Source organism: Nerophis ophidion, linkage group LG10 (genome assembly GCF_033978795.1).
Source record: "Nerophis ophidion isolate RoL-2023_Sa linkage group LG10, RoL_Noph_v1.0, whole genome shotgun sequence".
NCBI lineage: Eukaryota > Metazoa > Chordata > Actinopteri > Syngnathiformes > Syngnathidae > Nerophis > Nerophis ophidion.
The window spans coordinates 69,898,683-69,918,294 of NC_084620.1; the positions used below are offsets into that span (position 1 = coordinate 69,898,683).

Sequence of the window (19,612 nt, forward strand, 5' to 3'; positions counted from 1 at the left end):
TTTGAATCCAGCCTTTCCCTCCACCCACATTTAATGCCAAACAAACACATACCAATCGTTGGTTAGAAGGCGATTTCTTCTTTAATTTCGTTTTCGGAGGGTGTAACAACACGAACAGAGACGGATTCAAGTTGCAACAGCGGCCAAAAGATGCGAAAGTCCCTCGTTTGTTCCGCACACTTTACCGACGACAGCTATGTTACGACAGAGATGGCAAGAATGTGTGGATATCCTGCGACACCCTAAGCAGATGCATTTCCAACGATAAAGTCAACAAAATCACAAAGGTGAGTTTTGTTGATGTTATTGAATTATGTGGAATGTGCTAATCAGACATATTTGGTCACGGCATGACTGCAAGCTAATCGATGCTAACATGCTATTTAGGCTAGCTGTATGTACATATTGCATCATTATGCCTCATTTTTAGCTATATTTGCATCCAGCCTTTCCCTCCACCCACATTTAATGCCAAACAAACACATACCAATCAATGGATTCAAGTTGCGCCACTGTCAAAATATGCAAAAGTCCCTCGTTTGTTCTGCACATTTTACCGACGATGGCGATGCTACGACAGAGATGTGTGGATATCCTGCGACACCCTAAGCGGATGCTTTTCCAACGATAAAGTCAACGAAATCACAAAGGTGAGTTTTGTTGATGTTATTGACTTATGTGGAGTGTGCTAATCAGACATATTTTGTCACCGCATGACTGCAAGCTAATCGATGCTAACATGCTATTTAGGCTAGCTGTATGTACATATTGCATCATTATGCCTCATTTGTAGCTATATTTGCATCCAGCCTTTCCCTCCACCCACATTTAATGCCAAACAAACACATACCAATCGTTGGTTAGAAGGCGATCGGCAAATTCGTCCTCGCTTCCTCCCGTGCCGCTGTCTGTCGTGATATGGCTCAAAAGCTTCTGTTTCTTCTTCAATTTCGTTTTCGCTACCTGCCTCCACACTCCAACCATCCGTTTCAATACATGCGTAATCTGTTGAATCGCTTACGGCGCTGAAATCCGAGTCTGATTCCGAGCTAATATCGCTATCCCTTTCTGTGCTATCTGCCATGTTTGTTTCTGTGTGTGATAATGGACGGGTGGATGTAACGACGGTCAAATCAGGCACTTTGAAGCCGTTTTTCGGGATATTGCCTGATGGGTAAAATTTTGAGAAAAACTTTGAAAAATAAAATAAGCCACGGGGAACTGATTTTTATGGGTTTTAACCCTTCAGAAATTGTGATAATGTTCCCCTTTAAAGTTATATTAAAGTGCATCGCCTGTTTACATTTACAAAAATTAAAACACGTCCAAAAAGGAGCTTCTTGAACGTCTCGACTTACTTCTCCAGAGTTTTCTTCCTCTTGGAGGGAGCGAAAGCCTCCAGCTGAAGGCAGGGCTGGTTGATGAACAACACAGACAGGTAGAAGTAGGAATCCCACACCTGCAAAACACCCCACGACTCACACATCAACTGCAGTTCCCATGCTTTTATTTTGAAAGCACCTCCCCACTACCTTATAGTCAAACTTCTCACTGAGGAAGTTTTTCCTCAGGGCGTCAGAGAGGTAGAGGACGGTGGTGATGATGACGCTGACGGAAGACATTTTGCCATTAGAGCCCTGCCATAACACTGGCCTCCACCAGGGGGGGGACGGTGCGCCTTACTTGTTGGTGACCAGCCGCATGACGGTCCAGTCTTTAGGGAACATCTCAGGCCGGATAAGGATCCTGAAGACGGTAAAGATCTGAAGGAGGAAGTCCTGGATGAGGAAAGAAAACAAAACGTCATTATTTACAACTTGAATGATGATTTGGAGTGCATGAGAAAGCGGAAAGAAACGCCGGGCTTTCTTTGTCCACATGGTCGCGTAGCAACAAGGATATTGAACCGATTAGGTGACAGAAGTAAAGAAAAAAAAAACTTCAGAGTCAGCGCTTGTGAGGTGAGGAGGAACGATATTTAAAAGTGCATGCCGAGGTAAATAAAGACTTTGGATTGCAACCACTTATGATACTTTTGTCAGAACTTGGACTATGACTTGGATTGTTTTTTCGATACAAAGGAAAGTTGGCACGAGCAAGACGTGAATATATATTTTTAAACACTATAACTAACAAAAGGCGCGCACTGTGGCGGAGAACAAACTTGACTGCTGAAAATAAAAACTAGCACTAAGGCATGACGATGGACAAAAGAACAAAAGACACTAACTGTGGCATTAAACAAACCAAAAACTTACGTGGCATGGACGGAATGATTATACAGCATGGCATGGCATGAAGGCAGTTGAGGTATAAAGTCGCCAGGGCAACTTCCGGTTTAAATAATAGACATGATAATTGCAAAGAGGTGTGAGACATGAGGACAAGGTGAAAAATAATGAGTTGCTATAGTAATAAAACAAACAAGGAAGTGCAGGAACAAAAAATAAAACCAAACATGACAAAAACAAAACATGATCCCATAGTTGTGACAACTTCAATGAAACTACTGCCATCTTGCAAAGTCGGGAGGTTGCCTACAGCCGCAGCTGTTAAAGGGTGATGTTTTCCAACGCGTTGTTTGTTGGTTGGGGTTAGGGTTAGCGGGTAAGCTTCTAGCCATACTTGCCAACCCTCCCGGATTTTCCGAGAGACTCCCGAAAAGTGCCTCTCCCGAAAACCTCCCGGGAAAAATTTTCTCCTGAAAATCTCCCGAAATTCAGGCGGAGCTGGAGGCCACGCCCCCTGCAGCTCCTTCCGGACCTGAGTGACGTGTTGACAGCCTGTTTTCATGTCCGCTTTCCCACAGTATAAACAGCGTGTCTGCCCAATGACGTTATAACTATACAATGATCGAGGATGAGTTCTTGGTTTCTTATGTGGGTTTATTGTTAGGCGGTTTCATTAACCTCCCCACCATGAATTGATTAAACAAGTTGAAAAACTTATTCGGGTGTTACCATTTAGTGGTCAATTGTACGGAATATGTACTGAATTGTGCAATCTACTAATAAAAGTATCAATCAATCAATCAATCAATCAATCAATCAATCAATCAGCGTGGTAACAACACACAACAACAGCAGTCACGTTTTCGTCTACCGTAAAGCAGTTTGTCTGCCGTAAACAGCAATGTTGTGACACTCTTAAACAGGACAATACTGCCATTTACTCTACGTTTTGGGCCATGCTAGGGAGAGATGGAAGATTCCAGACTCTGGTGCAATTTATGAAAGCACTTTTCGTGCGTGCCACACAGCAATGCATCATCAAAGACCCAGCATGGTTTGAAAAATAGTGACAGAGAAGAGAACAAGGATGGACAATTCAACCCTTAACTCAACAATGAATAAATGAGTGTTATGTGTGTGTATATGTGTAAATAAATAAACACTGAAAATCAAGTATTTCTCTTATATATATATATATATAAGATATGTAAGCAAATAAGACCAGATGTTTTAGGCGGCTCTTACGGGTTTCTCTGTGACATTTGTGACACCAACTAACAGCGGGTAAGCTTCTACCCATACTTGCCAACCCTCCCGGATTTTCCGGGAGACTCTCGAAAAGTGCCTCTCCCGAAAACCTCCCGGGACAAATTTTCTCCCGAAAATCTCCCGAAATTCAGGCGGAGCTGGAGGCCACGCCCCCTCCAGCTCCATGCGGACCTGAGTGACGTGTCGACAGCCTGTTTTCATGTCCGCTTTCCCACAATATAAACAGCATGTCTGCCCAATGACGTTAAAACTGTAGAATGATCAAGGGCGAGTTCTTGGTTTCTTATGTGGGTTTATTGTTAGGCGGTTTCTTTAACGTCCTCCCAGCGCGGTAACAACACACAACAACAGCAGTCACGTTTCCGTCTACCGTAAAGCAGTTTGTCTGCCGTAAACAGCAATGTTGTGACACTCTTACTGCCATTTACTGTACGTTTTGGGCCATGCTAGGGAGAGATGGAAGATTCCAGACTCTAGTGCATTTGATGAAAGCACTTTTCGTGCGTGCCACACAGCAATGCATCATCAGAGACCCAGCATGGTTAGAAAAATAGTGACAGAGAAGAGAACAAGGATGGACAATTCAACCCTTAACTCAACAATGAATAGATGAGTGTTATATGTGTGTATATGTGTAAATAAATGAACACTGAAAATCAAGTATTTCTCTTATATACATATAAGATATGTAAGCAAATAAGACCAGATGTTTTAGGCGGCTCTTACGGGGTTCTCTGTGACATTTGTGACACCAACTAACAGCGGGTAAGCTTCTACCCATACTTGCCAACCCTCCCGGATTTTCCGAGAGACTCCCGAAAAGTGCCTCTCCCGAAAACTTCCCGGGACAAATTTTCTCGCGGACCTGAGTGACGTGTCGACAGCCTGTTTTCACGTCCGCTTTCCCACAATATAAACAGCGTGTCTGCTCAATGACGTTAAAACTGTAGAATGATCAAGGGCGACTTCTTGGTTTCTTATGTGGGTTTATTGTTAGGCAGTGTCTTTAACGTCCTCCCAGCGCGGTAACAACACACAACAACAGCAGTCACGTTTTCGTCTGCCGTAAACAGCAATGTTGTGACACTCTTAAACAGGACAATACTAACATTTACTCTACGTTTTGAGCCATGCTAGGGAGAGATGGAAGATTCCAAACTCTAGTGCATTTGATGAAAGCACTTTTCGTGCGTGCCACACAGCAATGCATCATCAAAGACCCAGCATGGTTAGAAAAATAGTGACAGAGAAGAGAACAAGGATGGACAATTCAACCCTTAACTCAACAATGAATAGATGAGTGTTATGTGTGTGTATATGTGTAAATAAATGAACACTGAAATTCAAGTATTTCTCTTATGTATGTATATATATATATATATATATATATATATATATATATATATATATATATATATATATATATATACATTGAAAGTCAAGTATTTCTTATATACATATATATATATGAAATACTTGACTTGGTAAATTCTAGCTGTAAATGTTAAATGTTAACTTAAAACATGAAAAATAGCTCTTATGTCGAAACACTCTCAAGTCGAGGTACCGTGTACTGGTGATGCACGATAACATGGTCAACCACTTTCGGGCACAATAATATTGGTGACGGGGAGGAGGAGTGAGAGGTCGTACCCTCAGGTCGTCTTTGCTGCCGAACGCCTGCAGCAGCTGCTGGTAGTGTCTGTCAGTCATCTGTCGCAGCAGCGCCAGCAAACATGCCACAAACTCCCCCTGGCAGCAAGGAACACACACACACACACACACACACACACACACACACACACACACACACACAAGTATCGTCATCAAACGCAGACATCATATTCCATTTGTGCAAACTCCTCGTGTTTTCGCTGCACACTCGCCCAAAGGAAATGAAGTGTCTTAAATGTTTGCCCTTAATTAACTTTATTGGACAGCTGCAAGATATGTGGGGACATTGCAAGCCCCTCCCTCGTTCCGTCACTCCCCCCTCGCGTATCCTTCAGGACGTGGCGATGAGGACACTCATCACAAGCCCCCCAAGAGTGTGTGTGTCCTAGTAGAAATCTTAATTACTGCCATTCCCGTTAACGGTGTTGCCGCAATTATAGTCGCCAGGGCTGCAATTCCATTCAAAATCTATAATTACTTGCCAAAGCCCGAAACAATTTGGACACGCACGCACGCACACACACACACACTTACAGTGACATCCTGGAACTGCAGTCTCATAGCCGGCCCAGCAGGCTGCGGTCGGTTGCTGATTTCCAGGATGGTCCTGAGCAACACTCCCAGCAGGCTTTCCACGATCAGGTCCACCTCCTCTGAGATGATTGGCTCCTGTGAAGCAAAGCACCGAGGTCAGCATTTTGGAGAAAATGTGTTTATTTTCCGTATTTGGAAAAAAAATTACATAAACAATGGTTTCAAAAATATGGTTCCAAATACCATATATATGTATATGTATATACATATACATATATATACTTTGGGTCAGGAAAAAAGACAGAGGCTATTTCATCCCTACAAGCTTGTAGGGGATTCTATTGAAATATATATATATATATATATATATATATATATATATATATATATATATATATATATATATTAGGGCTGTGAATCTTTGGGTGTCCCACGATTCGATTCAATATCGATTCTTGGGTCACGATTCGATAATATATCGATTTTTTTGATTCGATTCTCGATTCAAAAACGATATTTTTCCGATTCAAAACGATTCTGTATTCATTCAATACATAGATTTCAGCAGGATCTACCCCAGTCTGCTGACATGCTAGCAAAGTAGTAGATTTTTTATGATTGTAAAGGTCAATGTTTTATCAACTGATTGCAATAATGTAAATTTGTTTGAACTATTAAACAAACCAAAAATATGACTTATTTTATCATTGTGAAAACATTGGACACAGTGTGTTGTCCAGCTTATGAGATGCCATGCAAGTGTAAGCCACTGTGACACTATTGTTCTTTTTTATTATTTTTATAAATATCTAATGATAATGTCAATGAGGGATTTTTAATCACTGCTATGCTGAAATTATAACTAATATTGATACTGTTGTTGATAATATTCATTTTTGTTTCACTACTTTTGGTTTGTTCTGTGTGGTGTTTGTGTCTTTATTGCAGTTCTGAGTGTTGCTGGGTCAGGTTTGGTTTTGGAATTGGATTGCATTGTTATGGTATTGCTGTGTAGTGGTTTGTTGGATTGATTTTTTTTAAAACGCGATTTTTTAAAAATGAGAAGCAATTCTGAATCCCACAACATATTCGATTCGTATTTGAATACATTTTTTCCAACACCCCTAATATATATATATATATATATATATATATATATATATATATATATATATACACAGACCTTGGGGCAAAATAGTATTTAGTCAGCCAGCAATTGTGCAAGTTCTCCCACTTCAAATGATGACAGAAGTCTGTCATTTTCATCATAGGTACACTTCAACTGTGAGAGACAGAATGTGGAAAAAAAATCGAGGAATTCACATTGTAGGAATTTTAAAGAATTTATTTATAAATTATGTTGGAAAATAAGTATTTGGTCAACCATTCAAAGCTCTCACTGATGGAATCAAAATCTCAGGATACATGGCCCCATTCATTCTTTCCTTATCACGGATCAATCGTCCTGTCCCCTTAGCAGAAAAACAGCCCCAAAGCATGATGTTTCCACCCCCATGCTTCACAGTAGGTGTGGTGTTCTTGGGATGCAACTCAGTATTCTTCTTCCTCCAAACACCACCAGTTGAGTTTATACCAAAAAATTCTATTTTGCTTTCATCTGACCACATGACATTCTCCCAATCCTCTGCTGTATCATCCATGTATCCATTTTGGTATAAACTTTCCACATTCTGTCTCTCACAGTTGAAGTGTACCTATGATGGAAATGACAGACCTCTGTCATCATTTTAAGTGGGAGAACTTGCACAATCGCTGGCTGAACTAAATACTTTTTTGCCCCACTGTATATATGTGTGTGTGTGTGTGTGTGTGTGTGTGTGTGTGTGTGTGTGTGCAGTGACAAGTTTTGGACAGAGCGATAATGAGAAGGAGCTGCAGGCTGGCACAATGGCTGTCACCGCTGTCGCATCTCTTTAGATCTGTTGCCTGTGTGTGTGTGTGTGTGTGTGTGTGTGTGTGTGTGTGTGTGTGTGTGTGTGTGTGTGTGTGTGTGTGTGTGTCCTTCACTGCATGCAAGGAGTGCAAGTGGCACCGTGCCTACTTGCTGAAACTGATGGCTCTCATTAGTGAAGTGCACGGCGGCCTCGGTGTATCGCCGTGACACAACAAACTGACCGTGACCGCTGCACAAACTAAAAGCTGCCGTTGCCAGGAAGTTTCTGGAATTCCTGCAGCTTTAATGTGACTTCCCCCCCGTTATGATGGCCGTTATTTACTGGTGCACCCTTAAACTCAGCACTCGTGCTCTTCTGAGATGTTTTATCTGTTGACGAGGCGGTTTAAATACTATGGTACGTTTTGTTTTTTGAGTCACACATTAAAAGCGTTACTAAAACGGCCTTCTTTCATCTCCGTAATATCGCTAAAATTCGCTCCATTTTGTCCACTAAAGACGCTGAGATCATTATCCATGCGTTTGTTACGTCTCGTCTCGATTACTGTAACGTATTATTTTCGGGTCTCCCCATGTCTAGCATTAAAAGATTACAGTTGGTACAAAATGCGGCTGCTAGACTTTTGACAAGAACAAGAAAGTTTGATCACATTACGCCTGTACTGTATATACCTTTATATACATATATACATACATATATACCTGTACTGTATATACCTTTATCTACATATATACATACATATATACCTATACTGTATATACCTTTATATACATAATATACATACATATATACCTATACTGTATATACTTTTATATACATATATACATACATATATACCTATACTGTATATACCTTTATATACATATATACATACATATATACCTATACTGTATATACCTTTATATACATATATACATACATATATACCTGTACTGTATATACCTTTATATACATATATACATACATATATACCTATACTGTATATACCTTTATATACATATATACATACATATATACCTATACTGTATATACCTTTATATACATACATATATACCTATACTGGCTCACCTGCACTGGCTTCCTAGTCACTTCCGTTGTGTCCTTGGGCAAGACACGTCATACGCAAATACGGTATTAGCTTTCACTGTTATGCTGATGACACCCAACTCTACATGCCCCTAAAGCCGACCAACACGCCGGATTGTAGTCAGCTGGAGGCGTGTCTTAATGAAATTAAACAATGGATGTCCGCTAACTTTTTGCAACTCAACGCCAAAAAAACGGAAATGCTGATTATCGGTCCTGCTAGACACCGACCTCTATTTAATAATACAACTTTAACATTTGACAACCAAATAATAAAACAAGGTGACTCTGTAGAGAATCTGGGTATTATTTTCGACCCAACTCTCTCCTTTGAGGCACACATTAAAAGCGTTACTAAAACGGCCTTCTTTCATCTCCGTAATATCGCTAAAATTCGCTCCATTCTGTCCACTAAAGACGCTGAGATCGTTATCCATGCGTTTGTTACGTCTCGTCTCGACTACTGTAACGTATTATTTTGGGGTCTCCCCATGTCTAGCATTAAAAGATTACAGTTGGTACAAAATGCGGCTGCTAGACTTTTGACAAGAACAAGAAAGTTTGATCACATTACACCTGTACTGTATATACCTTTATATACATATATACATACATATATACCTGTACTGTATATACCTTTATATACATATATACATACATATATACCTATACTGTATATACCTTTATATACATATATACATACATATATACCTGTACTGGCTCACCTGCACTGGCTTCCTGTTCACTTAAGATGTGACTTTAAGGTTTTACTACATACGTATAAAATACTACACGGTCTAGCTCCATCCTATCTTGCCGATTGTATTGTACCATATGTCCCGGCAAGAAATCTGCCTTCAAAGAACTCGGGCTTATTAGTGATTCCCAGAACCCAAAAAAAGTCTGTGGGCTATAGAGCGTTTTCATTTCGGGCTCCAGTACTCTGGAATGCCCTCCCGGTAAAAGTTCGAGATGCCACCTAGGTAGAAGCATTTAAGTCTCACCTTAAAACTCATTTGTATACTCTAGCCTTTAAATAGACTCCCTTTTTAGACCAGTTGATCTGCCGTTTCTTTTCTTTTTCTCCTATGTCCCACTCTCCCTTGTGGAGGGGGTCCGGTCCGATCCGGTGGCCATGTACTGCTTGCCTGTGTATCGGCTGGGGACATCTCTGCGCTGCTGATCCGCCTCCGCTTGGGATGGTTTCCTGCTGGCTCCGCTGTGAACGGGACTCTCGCTGCTGTGTTGGATCCGCTTTGGACTGGACTCTTGCGACTGTGTTGGATCCATTATGGATTGAACTTTCACAGTATCATGTTAGACCCGCTCGACATCCATTGCTTTCCTCCTCTCCAAGGTTCTCATAGTCATCATTGTCACCGACGTCCCACTGGGTGTGAGTTTTTCCTTGCCCTTATGTGGGCCTACCGAGGATGTCGTAGTGGTTTGTGCAGCCCTTTGAGACACTAGTGATTTAGGGCTATATAAGTAAACATTGATTGATTGATAAATATAATTATCTGAGAGCCAGATGCAGTCATCAAAAGAGCCACATCTGGCTCTAGAGCCATAGGTTCCCTACCCCTGGTGTAGTGGGTAGAGCGGCCGTGCCAGAAACCTGAGGGTTGCAGGTTCGCTTCCCACCTATTAACATCCAAATCGCTGCCGTTGTGTCCTTGGGCAGGACACTTCACCCTTGCCCCCGGTGCCGCTCACACTGGTGAATGAATGATAGGTGGTGGTCGGAGGGGCCGTAGGCGCAAACCGTCAGTCAACCCAAGGGCAGCTGTGGCTACTGATGTAGCTTACCACCGCCAGGTGTGAATGAATGATGGGAGTCCTTTGCCATGGGCCAAGGACCCTATTGAAACTGGTGTGTTTTATTATTCCGCACCTACGTGCAGTAATTTGACCCCCTTAACATGTTTCAAAACTCACCAAATTTGACACACACGTCGGTATAGCAAACCTTCCCAACATATTAAGCAACCAATCCCCCAAAATGAAAATTGCGCTGTAGCGCCCCCTAGGAAAAAATTACAGACAAAACTGCATGTAACTTCTGTTAGGAATGTCATAGCGACATGAAACAAAAACTCCTATGTAGGTCTGACTTAGACCCAATTTTCATACACTCACTTCTTTCAGCAAAAATCTACAGGGAGTTGGCAAAAACCCCTTCAAAATAAAATGTTCGCAAAAAATGCAATTTTTGCCTCTTTGCGCTGTAATTTGACCCCTTTAAAATGCTTTAAAAGTCACCAAACTTGGCGCACACACAAGGACTGGCGAATATTGCGATCTAATGAAAAAACCAAACCCCAAAACTCAAAATTGCGCTCTAGCGCTATTTTTGAATAAAACACTGAAAAAACTGCTCCTAGGAAGAAAACACACAAAACTGCTTGTAACTTCCGGTAAGAATGTCGGAGAGACATGAAACGAAAACCTCTATGTAGGTCTCGCTTGGACCTACATTTCATAGATTGACAACCCCCAACAAAAATCAACAGGAAGTTTGCGATCCCCCCTTCAAAACAAAAGATTTGTAAAAACCGGTCACCTTTCTTCAAACATTATCTCCTCTGAGTGCGTTTGTTGTTTTGGCTTCAAACTCGCACAGGAGAGGGATTGAACCCTTCTGATTAAAAATATAGAACAGAGTTTTGATAAGTTCTCAGGTTTTGATTTTACGCACCTTCAAAGAACCCCTGTGCAAAGTCTCCTAAAAAATGTCATTTTTGCCTCTTTGAGCTGTTATTTGACCCCCTTAAAATGCTTCTAAACTCACCAAACTTGACAGACACATCAGGTCTGGCAAAAATTGCGATCTGATGAAAAAACCTAACCTCAAAACTCAAAATTGCGCTCTACCGCCCCCCTTGGAATACAACACGGACAAACTGCTCCTAGGAAGAAAACAGACAAAACTGCTTGTAACTTCCGGTAGGAATGTCAGAGAGACATGAAACAAAAAACACTATGTAGGTCTCACTTAGACCTACATTTTAATAATTAACATACTTTAGCAAAAATCAACAGGAAGTCTGATATTTTCACTTCAATACAACAACTGCATTACTTTCACAATGCATTAGATTCTCAAAATAGTGGCTCCAAGGCGTCTTCTAACGCTTATCCGGCCGTGGGTCTCGGGGGCAGCAGCCAAAGGCGGACCCGACCAACGCTGCTTGCAGCTTTAATTATTATTATTATTACAACAAGCTGAATGGGTCAAAACACGCGGAGGCCCTTACAAGAAGGGACAGATCCGCCTCTACGTCCTCAGGAGGCTAGGATCCTTCAACGTCTGTACAAAGATGTTGAAGACGTTCTACGAGTCGGTGGTGGCGAGCGCTTTCTTGTACGCCGTGGCATGCTGGGGCAGCGGGCTAAGAGTGAGGGACGCAAACAGACTGGACAAGCTGGTAGAGAAGGCCAGTAATGTGGTGGGAGTGGAGCTGGACTCTGGAGGTGGTGTCAGAGAGGAGAAGTCTAGCAAAACTTTTAGCCATTATGGACTACACCTCCTACACTCGGACCTTGCAGAGAGAATGAGCACGTTCAGTGGAAGGCTCGGACTACCAAAATGTAACATGGAACGACACAAGAGGTCCTTCATACCGACAGCCATCAGACTGTATAATGCATATGTTCCTTGACTGCGCTTAAATGTAGAAAATATTTATACTATTCATATATTATGTATTATATATATACAATATATGTCATTAGGGATGCACCGATTAATCGGTAACCGAATATATTCGGCCGAATATGCCGAAAAAAGCCACATTCGGCCTTCGGTGGAATGAGTTAAAAACAAGGCCGAATAGTGGCGTGTGACGCAATTTTTTGACGCGGTGACGTTGGGATATGTTGTGTACCTGTATAAGTGTATGAGGTTACAATCACACACTTATTGAGATTTACTTGAGCCTTCTGTTTATATTATTAGCCTGTTGTGTAGGCTACCTGTATAAGTGTATGAGGTTACAAGCACACACTTATTGAGATTTAGTGGGGCCTCTGTTTACATTATTAGCCTGTTGTGTAGGCTACCTGTATAAGTGTATGAGGTTACAATCACACACTTATTGAGATTTACTTGAGCCTTCTGTTTACATTATTAGCCTGTTGTGTAGGCTACCTGTATAAGTGTATGAGGTTACAATCACACACTTATTGAGATTTACTTGAGCCTTCTGTTTACATTATTAGCATATCTACTGTGGCTAAGCAGACTTTTGCCAAAAGGACAATAATTCATTTGTTGTGGGTTTATCCACTTTAATGCACTTTATTTTTTTTTGCAATGCATGTTTTGTTTGAAGGCCTAATATAAATGAAAAACTTTGTGCTTTTTTTGAAAAGCAAAGGCTACTGGAATATTTAAAAAAATGTCAATATTCAATAAAAAAATGACTTTATTTGAAAAACATGTCTAAATATTTATTCTAGGCTATTTATGCAATATTAAAAAAATTGTGGAAAACTGCAATCATTATTCGGTATTCGGCCAAGCGTTTAAATTTTATTCGGCTTCGGCCACAAATTTTCATTTCGGTGCATCCCTATATGTCATATATTATTTATTATTATTATTGTTTATTGTGAGCGAACTGTGGTGCTGAATTTCCCCCAGGGATCAATAAAGTACTTTCTATTCTATTCTGTTCTAGTCTATATTGTACATGGTAATTGAGATGTGTCATATATTGTATATATTATATAAAACAATATATATATACATTATAATATAATAATATATTATATCATTATTAATAGAGATTAAACCGTTTTTAATGGCCCAGGGGGGATCTTTTTTTCTTTTATTTAATTTTTTTCTTTGTCATGGGATGTTATCTTTGTTTTAGATAAAACAGCCAAGGACTTCAAAGACCTCAACGAAGATAAGACGGCAGCACGCAGACGAAGCAGAGACAAGGCAAAATCACAAGGCACATTCCGTCACGTATTGTGCATATTGGAGCGGCTTTGCATGATATGTGTGACCAATCCTTTTAGGAGCGGCCTCAATGACGTTGACTGGGGAACTCCAGGATAAATAGAGGGATGCGGGAGCTGTACCTTAAAGTGTGGGGCAAAACTGTGACTAAGTGTGCAGCTCCATGCGTTCTCCTCATGAGCTAAATTGAACTCTGTCTCGGCATGATTCCTTGCTTCTTGTCTGTTTAATAGATGTCATCAGGGTTTGAACCTGACAGTGTGTGTGACAAGCATTGGTACTTTAACTTAATGACTCACAGAAGTGCCATTCTCCTCCTTCTTGATGAGCGACAGCATGCTGGTGAGGATCCGCGCGCACATGACCAGGTCCCTCTGCTCCTGCATGTGGGCCTGCAGGATGCGCAGCACCACCGGCAGCAGGATGCACCTGGATTCTGCAGCACAAGACAGGCCCGTGTAAGCGTACTGTGGTCCTCGGGCTTTCAGTGGACTGAAGAAGGCGGTCCACCTGGGTTGACGTAAAGCTGGCCCTCCACCGTCTTGGCAAGGCACTGCAGTTTGACCGCCTCCAGGGGGCAGTCGGCGTGGACGACGGCGGGCAGGCTGCTCAGCGTCTCCCTGACGAAGCCGGCCACCTCCCGCACCGTGAAGATCTTCAGGAGCTCGCCGTAAACCGCCGGGAAGGTCCGCAGGAAGACCGCCTGCACAGAGCGGGGTCAATCAGTCGACAATTCTATTACTAAAAGTCTTTTCTTTCTGGCGGCTGAGAGCACTCTAGCTGAACATTTGCCTGGAATTCAGATTTGAGAGCAGGTTAGCAACACGAAGCTGAGTCAGCAGATCACATAGCATTACATTAAGTCAACCATTTTTAATATATGAACAATATTATTATTTTTAATGGAAAAAAACTCAAACCAATATTTATTATATTCTTTTTAGGCATTTTCCTTTTCTTCTATCATTTTTTACTTGATTACTTGTTGTGTTTATATGTACATATGTATGGAATCTTTGACATTTGCAGTAATTATGAAATTATGTATTGGCACTTTTTTTGTATTGATATTTTATAAGATATTATATATTTAGTAATTTTATTTATCTTATTTCTCTGCCGACTACTTTATATACAAATAATACACATAACTGCAAAAATGGTTTTACCCTTTTAAATCGTTTTAAATCATATTTACTTTTACATTGTTTTTATATTGGTTCTTTTTCTTTTTCAGTCATTGGTGGAGCTAAGGATAATATTCGAATATTGTTTTTAATATTGTAGTGCAGCACTTTGTAAACATTTATGTTGTTTAAATGTGCTATACAAATAAAGTGGAAGTTGGATTGGATAATTGTTATATATTTACATCCCCAGTGTTCATACAAAAACTACAATGGATATAAATACAAAAGCACAATATTTCGTAAAAAAATATTTAATTATATGAAAAAAAATACAAATATATCAGCCTAATGAAATCTAGATGAATAAAAACATATATATATATGTATATATATATATATATATATATATATATATATATATATATATATATATATATATATATGCCACGGGGAAGACCCAGGACACGTTGGGAAGACTTTGTCTCCTGGCTGGCCTGGGAACGCCTCGAGCTGGACGTAGTGGCTGGGGGGAGGAAAGTCTGGGCTTCCCTGCTTGGGCTGCTGCCCCCGCGACCCGACCTCGGATGAGCGGAAGAAGATGGATGGATATATAAATACATTTAAATAAATATCAGAAATTTAAACACATGACAAAAATAATAACATGACTGCAATAATAATTAGAATTTGCAATTCTGGCACACATTGCGTGTGAATGCCTTTTGTACACAAGCCGCTGAACAGCCAATAAGTGTGAGTGGAACTGAAAAACCTCTCAGTAGATTATGTGAGTGCATTTCAGTGGTGTGTATAAGAGTGTGTCAATAGTGTGTATGAGAGAAACAAAAATTCCGTTGTATATTTGAGAGCATTTCAGTTGTGTGGATACTAGTGTTTCAGTAGTGTGTGTGAGTGTTTCAGTAGTGTGTGAAAAAAAAAAGGTGAGGGCAGTGGGAGCGATTCAGATGTTATTAGACACATTTACTAGGATAATTCTAGAAAATCCCTTATCTGCTTATTGTGTTACTAGTGTTTTAGTGAGATTATATGGTTGTACCTGAAAGTCGGAGGGGTGTGGCCACGGGTGTGGTGACCGCTAGTGTTTCTGAGGGAAGCCACATTTCTTGACGAGGCAAAGCGACGGCAGCCGGTAGGGCTGGGCTGAGCTTCTTTTTAACCTCCTCCACGGTGGAAGCATTCCACGATCAGGGGCGGCCGGTCGGAGGAGGCAAAAGAGCCTGCAGCTACCTCTTTGACAAGTGCACGAGGAACGACGCAAGCTCCGCTCATGTCTACGGTAAGAGCCGACACCATTTTCTCACCGAAACCTGCCGGTCGACATGTGGTAGGGCACCATGTTCGGCGTGGCGCAGTGGAAGAGTGGCCGTGCGCAACCCGAGGGTCCCTGGTTCAATCCCCACCTCGTACCAACCTCGTCACGTCCGTTGTGTCCTGAGCAAGACACTTCACCCTTGCTCCTGATGGGTGCTGGTTAGCGCCTTGCATGGCAGCTCCCTCCATCAGTGTGTGAATGTGTGTGTGAATGTGGAAGTAGTGTCAAAGCGCTTTGAGTACCTTGAAGGTAGAAAAGCGCTATACAAGTACAACCCATTTATCATTTATGTTCGCTTGACCGCTCTGTTCCATAGTAAAGCTCCACGTCATCTTTCGGGAATGCAAAAAAGGAAACAAGGAAACACCGGCTGTGTTTGTGTTGCTAAAGGCGGCCGCAATACACCGCTTCCCACCTACATCTTTCTTCTTTGACGTCTCCATTAATAATTGAACAAATTGCAAAAGATTCAGCAACACAGATGTCCAAAATACTGTGTAATTATGCGATTAAAGCAGACGACTTATAGCTGGGATCCAGCTGGAACAAAATGTCCGCTACAATCCGTGACGCGTCATCATACTGACGTTTTCAACGGGATACTTCGCGCAAAATTTAAAATTGCAATTTAGTAAACTAAAGCGGCCGTATTGTCATGTGTTGCAATGTTAATATTTCATCATTGATATATAAACTATCAGACTGCGTGGTCGGGTTTTAGTAGGCCTTTAAATTAAGGCTGGGACATTTTGGAAGTCCTGGAGTTTTGGGAAAATCAGGACTTTGTATAAAAGTACATAAGCGAGCATTTATCTCCCCAACTAAAAGGAATGGTCAAAAACAGTTGGAAAATGTGGTCTGTGAAAACTTTCCAGGAATTCCTGGAATTTTTGGGACTTTTGAAGTTTGATTGTCTGAGGAGGACAATCAGTTTGTGAATGGTGGAACAGTTCAAATCGGTTGAGAAATGTGGGAATTGTGCATGTTACAAAATTAGCCCATCCATTTTCAATGGGCAAAATATCCTGGGAACTCTGGGTAATCTGGGATATATACAAAAACAAATTAAAAAATTGGGGGGAGCTCAGGATTCCCGGTGGAGCCGAAAGTCTTGATACTTAAACAATTGCGATCATGTTTATTGCGTGACTGCCCAAACAATTACACAATAAACAAGAGAGAGAAAGTAATAAAGTATTCCCTCCTCACAGCGAGCAAGCTGTTGCTAGTTTGTCATTTCACTTATTACTGTCCTCTTATTTGTTTCTGTTAATCCTCTCCTTCTACTCTCGTATCTTCCGTTGGGAAATGCCAGGAAGCGGCAACACACTGCAGACCCTCTGCAAGCATGAAATTATTCAATTACACCGCAGCGAGGAAATGTGTGGAAGGAATAGTAATAACACACACACACTATATATGTGTGTATGAGAGTGTTTCAGTAGTGTGTGTGAGAGAAATAACATTTTATTTGTTCAGGTGAGAGCATTTCAATGGTGTGTAAAGGGTGTTTCAGTAGTGTGTGTGAGAGAAAAGCATTTCAGTTGTTTATGTGAGAGCATTCAAGTTAGTATGCATAAGAGTGTTTCTGTACTGTGTGTGAGACAAAAACCTGTCAGTAGATTATGTGAATGCATTTCAGTGGTGTGTATAAGAGTGTGTCAATAGTGTGTATGAGAGAAAAAAAATTCTGTTGTATATTTGAGAGCATTTCATTTGTGTGGATACTAGTGTTTCAGTAATGTGTATGAGAGTGTTTCAGTAGTGTGTATGAGTGTTTCAGCGGTTTAGCTCGGTTGGTAGAGTGGCCGTGCCAGCAACTTGAGGGTTGCAGGTTCGATTCCCGCTTCCGCCATCCTAGTCACTGCTGTTGTGTCCTTGGGCAAGACACTTTACCCACCTGCTCCCAGTGCCACCCACACTGGTTTGAATGTAACTTAGATATCTGGTTTCACTATGTAAAGCGCTTTGAGTCACTAGAGAAAAAGCGCTATATAAATATAATTCACTTCACTTCAGTATTGTGTGAAAGAAAAACATTTTTTATGTGAGAGCATCTCAGTGGTGTGTATAAGTGTTTCAATGGTGTTTATGAGAGTGTTTCAGTAGTGTGTGTGAGAGAAAAACATTACTGTTGTTTATGTGAGAGAATTTCAGTAGTGTGTATAAGATTGTTTCAGTAGTGTGTATAAGATTGTTTCAGTAGTGTGTATAAGATTGTTTCAGTAGTGTGTATAAGATTGTTTCAGTAGTGTGTATAAGATTTTTTAGTGATGTGTATACGAGTGTTTCAGTAGTGTTTATGAGAGTGTTTCAGTGGTGTGTATGAATGTTTCAGTAGTGTGTATACGAGTGTTTAAGTAGTGTTTATGAGAGTGTTTCAATAGTGTGTGAGTGTTTCAGCAGTGTGTATGAGAGTGTTTCAGTGGTGTTTATGAGAGTGTTTCAGTAGTGTGTGTGAGAGAAAAACATTTCCGTTTTTTATGTGAGAGCATTTCAGCAGTGCGATAAGAGTGTTTCAGTAGTGAGTATTACGAGTGTTTCAGTAGTGTCTGAGAGAAAAAACATTTCAGTTGTTTATGTGAGAGCATTTCAGTTGTGTGTATAAAGTGTTTTAGTAGTGTGTATGAGAGTGTTTCAGTAGTGTGTGAGAGAAAAACATTTCAGTTGTTTATGTGAGAGCATTTCAGTAGTGTGTATAAGAGTGTTTCAGTAGTGTGAATGAGAAAATTACAGTAGTGTGAATAAGAGTGTTTCAGTAGAGTGTACGAGAATGTTTCAGTAGTGTGTGAGAGAAAAACATTTCCTTTGTTTATGTGAGAGCATTTCAGTAGTGTGTATAAGAGTGTTTTAGTAATGTGTATAAGAGTGTTTCAGTAGTGTGAGAAAACATTTCAGTTGTTTGTGAGAGCATTTCAGTAGTGTGTATAAGAGTGTTTCAGTAGTGTGAATGAGAATGTTTTAGTGGTGTGTATGAGTGTTTCAGAGAGAAAAATATTTCCGTTGTTTATGTGAGAGCATTTCAGTTGTGTGTATAAAAGTGTTTTAGTCGTGTGTATGAGAGTGTTTCAGTAGTGTGTGAGAGAAAAACATTTCAGTTGTTTATGTGAGAGCATTTCAGTAGTGTGTATAAGAGTGTTTCAGTAGTGTGAATGAGAAAATTACAGTAGTGTGAATAAGAGTGTTTCAGTAGAGTGTACGAGAATGTTTCAGTAGTGTGTGAGAGAAAAACATTTCCTTTGTTTATGTGAGAGAATTTCAGTAGTGTGTATAAGAGTGTTTTAGTAATGTGTATAAGAGTGTTTCAGTAGTGTGTGAGAAAACATTTCAGTTGTTTGTGAGAGCATTTCAGTAGTGTGTATAAGAGTGTTTCAGTAGTGTGAATGAGAATGTTTTAGTGGTGTGTATGAGTGTTTCAGAGAGAAAAATATTTCCGTTGTTTATGTGAGAGCATTTCAGTTGTGTGTATA

At 40.6% G+C, this 19,612-nt stretch overlaps 1 protein-coding gene across 5 annotated transcripts in view; it reads right to left on the reverse strand.

Annotated features, from left to right (window-relative positions):
• The window catches only part of dock4b (dedicator of cytokinesis 4b), a 334,184-nt gene that overhangs the window by 118,917 nt on the left and 195,655 nt on the right, over positions 1-19,612 (reverse strand). For all 5 annotated transcript variants that reach the window (XM_061914568.1, XM_061914566.1, XM_061914565.1 and 2 more), the window contains 7 exons: positions 14,190-14,382; positions 13,979-14,115; positions 5,709-5,843; positions 5,154-5,252; positions 1,684-1,778; positions 1,533-1,608; positions 1,359-1,459 (listed from right to left, as the gene is read on the reverse strand). In XM_061914568.1, coding sequence (XP_061770552.1) covers positions 1,359-1,459; positions 1,533-1,608; positions 1,684-1,778; positions 5,154-5,252; positions 5,709-5,843; positions 13,979-14,115; positions 14,190-14,382 — 836 coding nt within the window. The remainder of the gene's footprint in view (positions 1-1,358; positions 1,460-1,532; positions 1,609-1,683; positions 1,779-5,153; positions 5,253-5,708; positions 5,844-13,978; positions 14,116-14,189; positions 14,383-19,612) is intronic.